Genomic DNA, 11,287 nt, shown 5'->3' on the forward strand with positions numbered 1-11,287 from the left:
AGAGGTCACATAGAGGTCGTACTCGTCGCCGGTGTTACTACGACGGCCGGCTGGTGAATCAGCCCGCGCCCGCGCAGCCCGTTGCGCAAACTCCTTCTGCGCACGGCAGGGAGATGGTGGCTCTTCCCCCTCGGATCCGGCTTTGGCGCCTTCGTCGTCCACGGATCTGGATCCACCCGTTGCAGCGGGCGCCACCATCGTGGCCGCCGCCGGGTCCGACCAGGCCGTGCGCGCGCGACACGGCGACGGCGGGCCGCCAGCAGCTGACGAGGGCGACGCGAAGTCGAAGCCAAGAACGTCGCCACCATCGTGGTCGCCACACCGTCCACATCACCGGTGTTTGGGGCAGACGCCATTGTCGCGTGCAAGATGGGAAACGGGGGGATGAGAGCGAGGGACAGCGAAGAGGGCGAGCCAACAGAGTTGACGAGCGGGGGAAACGGCCGTCTGGCCTCCGCCGTTAGCCCTGGCCACGTGGTCCCGACAGGCGGGCCAGGCATGTCAGATTCGCACTTAGCCGCGGGTCACAGCGTTTTTAGTACTATATGTTATTCACTTGCCACAGAAGTGGTGGTTGTTCGTTATTTTCGACCAAGTTGGTGGTTTTGGAGTACCCTAGCCACAAATCTGGTGGTTTTGGGCAATTAACTCACGGCGACGCGATGGCAAGGATGGGCGGCGCTGCTCCCCCTCACCACCGTTCGACGAGAGCTCGTGGCGAACAACAATGGTGTTTTTTTGCAACATTCCATTTTGTTGCAAGGAAGATTTCTGCAACATTAGTCATGTTGCAAAACTTTTTTTCGTACCACCATATAAAGGTGAAGACAAAGAATCTGCAACATCACCTCAGTTGCAAAGTTTTTCAGCAACAATACCTTTGTTGCAAAAAAATGAAGACAAAAAAGAAATTCTGCAACACGAGCTATGTTGCAAAAAATTCTCACAACACAACCTATGTTACAAAAAAAATCCACAAGATAATCTGTCTTACAAGTGTTTGTACAACAAAGTCTCTGTTGCGAAGTAAAGAAAGACGTGCATCCGCTCGATTTATCAAATCCGACGGCTCACTAGGCGGCGGATCTTTTTAAAAGATCCAACGGCCGATGCGTAGCAGTCCCCTAAAAATTATTGTATTGCGTTCAGCGAAGAATACAAGATCCTTTTTGTATATTATTTTATGCTCTACGCTAAGCGCCCCTGATTCTAGTTTTGCCCCGGGCCCTCGAACTCTCTTAATTAAGGGCTGACACTTCAGTTGGACCATTGGCCCAGCCCAAAGAATCAACAAAGAGGAAAGGGGTCGAGAGCTGCGCTGTAGGGTTAGCACGATTGGCTCTGCGGGCAGCGGCGGCGGCGAGTTGGGATTCTGCACAGGAGGAGGAGGTCGTGTACATGGAGTTTCTCTTCCTTGACGAGGAGGACTGGGCGGAGATGGAGGCGGACAAGGAGAAGGAGGAGGAGAGGCGTCGGCGGGAGGAAGAGGAGAAGGCGCGGAAGACGGAGGAGAACCGGCGGAGACGCGAGGCACACCATGCGGTCATGGACTCCATCATCGAGTATGATCCCAAGGTCGAGCGCGACGTCTACACCCGATTCTTTCTTAGAGATTTCTCCGTCTTTGACATCAACGAAGAGTGTAAGCAGCCTCTATATTTCTCCGTTTTTTCCTTGGCTGATATTTGTAAATTTCCGAAGTATGCGAACTGAATTAAGTTACAGTAAGTAGTATGTACGGCTCACCTGTATAATCGTCTGCATGAGAATGCTCTGACATGCCATGCTCATCATTAAATATCAATGCATAGCAGTAAACAACGAATCTGGATTCATTTATTTGGATTTTGATTCATATGTATCACTTCACAATAGGGATCACTGTATTTTGCTAAAATTGATGTCAACTTTGTACAAATTGCGGGACGATAGTTTACTCTCGAATTTAACTCGTAGGTGAAATAAGAATATTAGAAGGTTTAACTCACTTGGATAGAAATGGGAAGAAGGGCTGTTTATTGTGATAAAATAATTTGATAGATTTATTTTGCTTATTCATTGCAGCGTCTGTCCCTCCAATGCGATACACTGATAGTATCTACGAAGATGAATTTGGGCTAGAAGACTCTGCGAACATCCTCTCGGTCAGCATAGTCTCCTCAGATGTAGGCTTCCCAGTAAATGTCTACGGCCGTGTCATTGCCAGAGACAGCATTGACTACAAGTGCATTTATCTCTTTCACCGCAATAGAGATGATTGCCAGCGTCTCAACAAGGTACATCCTTGTTTCTAAGTTCGTTCCAATCAGGTTTCGTTTTATTCGATGATGCATTTAATATCAACTGTTAATAGACATCTAAACAGAGTCATCTTTGTGCTGGTGGTTGTCGATCCAGATAGTCATCTGCATATGAATGGAATAGCTTTTATGGCATGCTTCCAATCTTCATTTTGAGCAGTGTTTGGATGAGCATACTCTAATCTCTCGTGCAATTCTTTTCATAGGATGGAATGCTGATTTTAACTGGCCCAAGCCGAGGTCTAGTCCTGGTTGATTTCATCTATCTAGAGATAGATCTTAAAATCAGGGAAGATGGAGTGTCTCTAGACAGGCCATTTAGCAAGGGTCTAATAAGTATTGATGGCCGAGTACTGTCTAGAGAGGAAGATGTCGTGGTTAGAAGTGAAACCCTTGAGAGCTGGCTCAGCACTACGGAAGTGAGATTCGCAACTGTTCTTAATGCAGTCGAGTGCACCATTGAAATCAAGCTTCTTGAGGGCTGTTTCAAAGGAAATATAATAGTTGGCATCTCAGATAAAGTTCGCAATCTGGACACTGAACAAACAATTGTGATTCATGATAGCAAGACAGATGGCGTGGTTACAAGTGATGAAAGTGGAGTTATCAAACTCGGGCGAAGTGTCATTACTATCTGTCTGGAAAGAACGGTGGTGTTTCAAATCAATAATGTGGCTGCTGGTGTTTGTGCTGAACGAACCATTGATTTTACTCCACACCGCACTGGTGCAGATGAAGAGGAAATTACGTGTGGTGCTGGGAAGTTCGGATTCAGGGTTGTCTGGTCCTTGATGGACTTTAGGCTGTAATCCTGTGACTTAGTCAACTTAGTTCTGATGTAATGGAGTGATGCAATGATGTAGTGAACTAAGTTAGTCGTGATGTAGTGATGTGGTCCACTAAGTTATGTTATTGTTATTAAGTAAATTGATGAATTATAATTTATAAGTAATGAGTAGCAAACTAAGTTATTACGTATTATGGTGGAGTGTTATACTGAATTTGTTGGTTTAATTTCTTTGCATAATTAAAGCAGATTAGTGCACTTGGCGTTTTGTTAGACCTGTATTAGGCGGAAATATGAACATATATATGTCACTTTAAGGGACTTTTCTATCATATTTTTCTATGGTTTGTATTGATTGCTCATGGTAACTTCTGTGTTACCTAAATATCCTGAAAATTAAATTATTTGGAAGGTGGCTTTGCATTGCATTTTGTTGCTGTTATTCTGAACTAACTTCTGATGCACAACTAGGAAGATGGTTCAACTAGGAGGCAGGAGGCACCTGTATGTTCTCAGTTCTGAACCACATGTTTGTTGAGAAGGCGTCTCCTTCCCAAATGTGACTTCATTTTTAGATCCATGTTGCCTGTTCAAGAGACAAAAGTTTGGTGGTACATAATAAATTTGAGGATCTTTACAAAGGAAACGATCTTCCAGACACCATGCCACCAGAGGTACCTTTTCTTCCCATGTTCTCTTTTATAAATGGTGTTGGTTCTGGGATTCTGGCAATGCCTCTACATATACATATGTGGATATGCTAATTTACGACATCTGTGATGATTTTTCTCCTAAATCAAGAATATAACCTAGGGCATACGTTTATTTTCCCACTAAATCAAGTATATTACCTAGTGCCTTTCCTATCACATACGTGAATGTCATTAGCCCAAAGACAAACAACTCATGATTTTTACAGCATATGATTTTGCTCTTAAGTTATGCATGAGTGTAATTTCTTGTTCTAAATATGCTAGTGCGTGAAGTTGGTGGTGATGAGAAGTGCACTGGAAAATGTTGGAATTACCACAAAAAAGAAGAAGGAAAATGTTGGAATTGCTGACTTGGGTATATGGATTTAGCACGATGAGCGGATAAAGGTCAGTATGTTGTAATATTTGCCACTTCAATCCGAACTTCTGAATGATCGCCATCTCGACCTCTAAAAACAGTTAATTGCAACACTCTCGATTGTTTGGCCTAACTGGCTGTTCTGAACGCATTGATGAGCATCAAGAGGCATACTTCTCCTTAAAATAATTTAATAAATGTTCAACACTTGATCAATTTTCTGTGAATCATTATTTAAACAGCACAAAAACAAAGGCTCATGCTGTCCTTTGTTCTTGCACACCTTGAGGGCTGTTATGAATAAATCTACAATCAACAATATGGCAAGTTCATTATACATAACATGACAATTCCTTTTTTTTCCATGCGCAATGCTAAATTTATACACTTGGCAACTTCCAAAAAAAATGTGTTTGTACACGAAACAATATTTTCGAAAATAAAACTTATTGAAAATTTGTAAATAATTATCCCCATGCAAATTTTGTTTGAATGATTTGAAGTGCCTCATGGAAAATTGTATATAATTTTCAATTTAATTATGATGATTAGAAATTTTTGCCTCACTTTCTATAATTTAGAGCATGACCATTATAGTTTTTTTTCCTATCCGAGGTCGTACTAAATTTTTGTGCGTCCATCTACCAGAAAAGTAAAACCGGTTTGTCCAGAATTTCATACCTGCGATGCGCACTGTGCCCAGTGAAACCAGCCTACTTATTTTCCTGCCCAAGCAGTTGGAAAAATCTTATTTGCCGCTTCACGCAAGAAATATTCGGAGCTTTGCATGGGGCTCCCAAAATTGGGCCACCCATTTGCGTTTCTTATTTTTTGTTTCTCTTTTAACGTTTTTGTTCCTTTCTCCTTTTTTTCCTGTTTTTTTAATTTCTTCATTCCAAGTTTATTTTTATTTTTCCTACTTTTCATAAATTCAATATTTTAATAAAATAGAATTTCAGTTTTTGTACAAATTGTCGAAAGATAGTAAAAATTTAAAAAATTTGTTCCAAATTTGAAAAATATTCGGAACATTAACATTTTTCTCATTAGAAAATAAATTAGAAATATGTTCCCATTTTTCAAAAAATGTTTGTCTTTTCTAAAGTTATTCGAGATTTTAAAAGATTAATTTAAAAAAATGTTCCATATTCAGAAAATACTCTGGTTTTAGTGAAATGCTTACAAATTCAAAATAATTTTCGAATTTATTAAATAATAGTCTAATGTTTTTCTGAATGTTCAAAACTTGTTCTCGTTTTCAAAAAAATTGACAAATTCAAAAAGTATTCGTGTTTTTATAAAAGGATCATGTTTTGACAACTTTATGCAAATTTCAAAGAATATTCATGTTTCAAATTTTGTTTGTGTTTTTTGAAAAATATATGGAATTTTCTAAAAACAATTTCGTATTTTTTTAATAAAATAACATTTCTAGAATATTCGGCAATTCATAATTTTTTTGTTGAAAAGTTCAAAAAAAAATCAATAAATGCTTCAATTTGAATGCTGCAGTATGTTGTTAAATATTCATGTTGGCCATTGGTTAGTAGGACACATTTGTTCAAGTGGCTAGGAGCACTCGAACAGGAAAAGGCAAAAACAATTGCTCTGTCGCTTAGGTAGTATTGGGCCTCATTCGCAATCCCTACTGGGCCTTCTCCGCATTCGCCCATCGACCCTCATCGAGGGAGGCAAAAACATTTTGCAGCCGTAAGGAATCGAACTTGCGACGTCTCATCCAATTCCTAAGGAGGATGAACTGAGATAGGTCGCCTTTGTCTAGAAATAAAGTGGTTGTCTGAAAATAAGGAAGTTGTCTCGAGAATCATGAGTGGAATGAGGTACTCCATAAATTCTTGCCGATGATAGATTGCACGTGCCAATAAAAGAGAATATGTTGGTTCACGGGCAAGACATCTCTCCCATTATAGCGCACAGGCATATATGCTACTAATAATAATCAAGTTTTGCTCTCTGAGCATTGAAAATTAGAATAACAATGAAATACAATATTAAAATATCCGTAATTACTCCCTCAAAAAAAGTCCATAATTACAGCCCTGTTGTGACAATAAAATATCGCCAAATATATTATAAGATACACAATTTCTCAAAATAAAAATTAAATAAGGTACACATACTTACTGTGCCGTACACTACTTCCTTCCGGTCCTAAGTCTTGGATTTGGATTTAATTTAAATTTAAACTAAACCAAAAACCACCAGAAGAATTATGGAACGGAGGAAACACATGTAGGTGACGTATACATAGCATCATATATGACGAACGGATTGCCCCGGCCGGGCATAGCTAGAGCTGGGCGCCGCCGGTGAGACCTTCGACCTCGAGCCGGAACTTGTCCATGGCGTCCTTGGGCAGGCAGACAGGCACCACGGTGGCCTCTTCCCCCTTGCCGTTGGTGGAGCGGAGGAAATATGTGCTCAAGCCGAGGATGGGGCCTTCGCCTATCTTGACCGGCCCGGCGTACACAGCCTCCCCCCACCCCACGTCGATGCTCTTGAACCCGGCATGGCTCACGTCCGACAGAATGCATGTCCGTGACACGGCGAACAGCGGCCGCCCCGTGGCCACCATGAGGTCCGCCAACGACAGCAGGTGTTCGTACGTCACCGCTGACTTGGCCTTCTTTACCAGCTCCACGGCGAACCCGAGGCCTCCGTGGCAGAGTTCCCCGGCCGTGGTCGCTGCGGCGGAGTAGGCGAACGCGTTCCCGTAGAAGCCTACCGGCAGAGGGGTGCCGGGGCGGCCACGGATGTTGACAATGAGGGACAGGCGCACCTCCTCGTCGGCTGCATAGCCAAGTGCGGCCGTGCGGCTTTGCCAGACGCAGGCGGCCACGAGCTCGAAGCGAGAGCAGGTGAGCGGTGCCACCCGCTGCCGCAGCGCCGCGATCTCCCGTGGCCCAAAGAAGAAGTGGACGCACACCTTGTCGCCTGGGGGCGTCGTGAGCATCCGGTCCGGCTCCGGCCCGCCCGCGGGTTCTTGGAACTCGAGGTGCGGGTAGGACGACGGCTGCGGGGGCTGCCGCGCCATGAGCATTTCCCTGCCCCACGCCGGTGGCACCGACGGCGCGTCGGCGCCGCGCGCCAGCTCGGCGATGGCCCTGACGAACTGCACGCAGCCCGGCGCGTCCACCATGCAGTGGCACACACGGTGCCCAAATATGAAGCCTCCACACTTGAGCCGCGTCACCTGCAGTACGTACGTAAAGGGGGTTTAGATCACATGTGCACTTGGTACCTGAATAAAAGCTTCAGACGCGACGAACATGTATTGGCTAGCTTGGTACCTGAACATAGAAGAGGGGGCGGTCGACGACCGGCTCGGCACCGCCGTCGTTGGTGGTGGCCGTGTCCTCCAAGACGAACTGCTCGTAGCAGGGGAATGGGGGGTACCCAATGTCGCCGAAGTCGTCCGCCGTAAGGTCAGCGTCGGCCTCGACGAACAGGACGCCCTGCGCGTAGCACTCCACGACGAGCTTCCTCCCGGCCTCCTCACGCAGACGGCCGGCGAGCGGGTAGTAGGGGACCAGGGCCTTTGCCAGCGCCTCCCTGATGACCCTGGCGGGGTCCTGCCCCTCTTTGGAGACGTCACCGCGGTACAGATGGACGCCCGCGGAGTAGAAGCGCATGACCGCTGCGTCGTCGATGTCCGACAGGGGCTTCGCCTCCTGCGGCGTCGGTGCCGAGGGCACCACCAGCACCGGCGTGGCTCGCCGCACAACGAATGCCGGTAGTGGCGAAGCCATGAACGCGGTATCAAAGCCAAGGTGGGCTGTAGAGAACTTCTATGCGTTGCAATGTGCCGTTGACTAGACGAGCAAAGCTGGGCCTCATTTTATAAGCTAAAGCGGAAAATTTACCGTGCACGGAACCTCCCGTGCCGGCATCGGCCGTTCGGTGATGCATCATGATCCGACCCCTGCTGATGTTTTTTATTTATTGAATACTACAGTGAAAACTCTCAATACAACACAAAACAAAGCGAGAACATATTGTAGCTGGTGTCCTTGCATGCGTACTTGTGTTAGCCTTTAACATAAACTAGTAGATACCCGCGCGTTGCTGAGGAAAAATTTGTAGTCTTTTGTTGAGCACGTCTTTAGAGCATAACACAATTCATAAACTGGCTATTGGAAGTGTCAAGGGGGTGAGCAAGACTGTGAGTAATCAAAAGATTTTGCATGTGATTGATCTAACAAAGCTGTAAACCCCCTAGCATACCAAAATAATGGAACATTCATAAAAAAAACAATGTACTCTAAATATATTCAGACATGCTATAAATCCTACCTCGTTAAGAAAAACTTGGAAACTTCCATAGGACAACTATGTGTGATGCTCACTTCTTCTAGACAAATAATTTTTTGATAGAACAAAAGGTTTTATAGAATAGGGAGGAACTGCTCAATTCTATTTTCCATTGAAAATGAAACTCAACCCAAAAGAAGGGAAACTAACAGTGCGACTTGCGGATATTGTTTAGAAAGATAAAAAAGGTTGGTTAGATCACATACAACTATAGATCGCAAACTAGACACACAACACAGCTCGCAAGCAAACAGTACCCACAGTTTCCTCTTCGCTGTCTCCCGCGTCTGCCTCTTCATATTTCTGGTTAGAGCAGTCTTGTTGGGCGAGGCACAATATCCGAGGCTTTGCTAATGGTTTGGGAACAACATACAAAGTTGCCAGCTACTTATTTAGTTGGTGGATTGAATCCACAAATTTAAAAGCATGAATAGATCATCTTCTTAAAAGGCCCACTTTAAACCAAAGAATCATGTTTGTGGAAATTTTCAAACATCACTTATAATCAACTTAATATAAACATAACACTCCATACCAAAGTTATCTAGATCTGCATAAAAACGAATGAGTCAGAAAATAATAAGTTGTGCTGTGTACTCAGTTGGAACCAAAAGCAAAAATAAGCTTGACCTTGAACGAAAATTTTACACTGTAGCATATATCAAAACCATTCACAGAGCTCTTGTTTCAAAATATTAGGGTACTAAACTAGCCCTGGAAATTGAGTAAATACTGACTTTTTAGAGCTAGGTAGTCAAACAATGTAGGTGAAATAGCAAGGGAACATAGCATGATAAAATGAACTCAGGGAGAAATAAGTTGTTCTTGAATTAACAAATGGTTAAGATAAAAGAACTATACCCAACTGCAAATTTGATACTACACATGCTTCTCTGTTCCTATTGCGTGTCTTCTCATCAGGTGGGTGAAAGCAAAAAAAAAAAACTGACAATAGCTTATATATTATTTCAACAAGGAGGATTTAGACTAGAATCCACCAACAAATCCTAAAGTAAACCATGGGCATGTCTACAAAAAACCGCAAAACATGTAGACATAGCCTGGCGTCACAAATATTTCAAACTAATCACCATCAAGTCATATGTAATCACATACAAAGAGAGAGAGGGAGAGGACTGCAAAGAATGTGTAACCAAATTGAAAGGAAAACTCCACTCAGAAATCTTTCACAAATACATTATTTTCTATCATAAAAATCTTACAAATACTACTCTGAAGGTGCTGAATTGCACATTAGAAATTCTTTAGCTCTATCTGAAAGCACCTCCTAAGTCCATATAACCAACCAAGCTCTCTGCAAAATAAGTTGAACCACAAATTAAATCGCTTTATATGAACTTAAAAGAAAGAAAATTTGAACAAACCAAGGCACAAAAAATCTGAATGGTGGATGATAGAACCTCCCGTGCAATATTGTGATCAAATTTTCAATCTGCACAGTCTAGGAACATTTTTTATACTTCTTTTTGCAAAACGCATTTTTCGGCGTTTGCCTAGTCTAGGAACATACGGGACTAATTAGCAAGACCATGTGCAACTCGTGAAGTGACGCCCCAACTGTGTACTACAGCTCGGTGCTAAATAAAATCCCTACTAAGCTAATCATCCACTAAACATAGAGGTTAGGTATGTAAGTTGGTACCTATCTATCTAGTTAGTCGTTGATACTATCTTCTACTTCTGTTTTGGATAAGAATAAGCAACTTATAATGTTATAACTTGTAACAATCACACGAAGAGCAGACATATAAAAACCGTTAGCAGATATCATATCAGCATCATTCAGTTGTTTAGCGTGTTGGCCAGCTAACCGAAAATAATCTATTTTAACAAAGTCTCAACTGTGAGGTTGTTGGTTGGAGCAAAGTTTGGCGACAGAGATGTTGCCCGCGAAGAAGCCTGCATCACTAAGGTTGGTGGCGTTCACGGCGAAGGTGTTGACTCAACACTGTTGAGACGGCCGTTCTCACTTCTCAACGCTGGCCTCGACATTATTGATGACCGAGACGGCCCAGCCGACGAAGCCTGCGGCTGCGACAAGGACTAAAGCGGCTACCAACGCGCACACGGTTAGACCTGTCGAGTGGCATCTGGCATGGTAGCAGCGGTCATTGCTGCAATGGTGGCTGGGGCTTTGGTTCGGTGGTTGCACTTGCTCTTCCATTTCAGATCAGCCAGAAAGCGGGATGCGACACAGTGACTGCTGGATCAATCCACGTAGTATAGCTCTTCTGATTGCACTCTTCGCAGTTTGCAGGGCGCGCGCACCATTTGCAGATTGCTAGATCCAGGGTCCGATCAATCTGTGACTCGCCATGGAAGCTGCCTGCCTCATGAGTTTCACTGCGTCCGAACAAATCAAGACTCTTCAAGATTGTTCGACGGTCACCATGCTTCACCTTGCATCGCGTCCTCTTCACACGTAACTGTAGATACACGATCTTGTGCGGCCCGTCAATATACTCTCCATGCACTCTATCTTTGATTAACTTGGCATTTAACTACTCCTTCAAGCATACCCTTTGCTATTATCGGAAATTTTTTTCCTGCTTGTTGAACTTTACCACTTTCAGATACCCATCGACAACACTTAACTTCACGATTCATGCAGTAGCGGATGTACTAATCTGTAATTATGTACACACTTGATAAAGTGTGTGAAATACATGTCGCAAAATAGATAAACAAAAGCAGCTAATCATTTTTTATGAAATAACTAGATAGTAATGTAAAAAAAGTAGGACCATATATAAATATTTGCAATAAATAACAAAGG

At 43.5% G+C, this 11,287-nt stretch overlaps 2 protein-coding genes across 2 annotated transcripts; one reads left to right on the forward strand and one right to left on the reverse strand.

Annotated features, from left to right (window-relative positions):
* Positions 1–1,335: 1,335 nt before the first annotated feature.
* LOC123162837 (uncharacterized) lies at positions 1,336–3,404 on the forward strand. The gene is made up of 3 exons (XM_044580594.1): positions 1,336–1,642; positions 2,065–2,276; positions 2,507–3,404. Exons 1-3 carry the CDS (start codon positions 1,399–1,401, stop codon positions 3,107–3,109), a joined length of 1,059 nt encoding a protein of 352 aa, XP_044436529.1. The 5' UTR covers positions 1,336–1,398; the 3' UTR covers positions 3,110–3,404.
* A 2,759-nt stretch (positions 3,405–6,163) lies between these two features.
* Positions 6,164–7,978, reverse strand: LOC123162847 (benzyl alcohol O-benzoyltransferase). The gene is made up of 2 exons (XM_044580603.1): positions 7,470–7,978; positions 6,164–7,372 (listed from the first exon to the last, which is right to left on the reverse strand). Exons 1-2 carry the CDS (start codon positions 7,926–7,928, stop codon positions 6,470–6,472), a joined length of 1,362 nt encoding a protein of 453 aa, XP_044436538.1. The 5' UTR covers positions 7,929–7,978; the 3' UTR covers positions 6,164–6,469.
* Between the last annotated feature and the right edge of the window lie 3,309 nt (positions 7,979–11,287).

Source organism: Triticum aestivum, chromosome 1D, assembly GCF_018294505.1.
Source record: "Triticum aestivum cultivar Chinese Spring chromosome 1D, IWGSC CS RefSeq v2.1, whole genome shotgun sequence".
NCBI lineage: Eukaryota > Viridiplantae > Streptophyta > Magnoliopsida > Poales > Poaceae > Triticum > Triticum aestivum.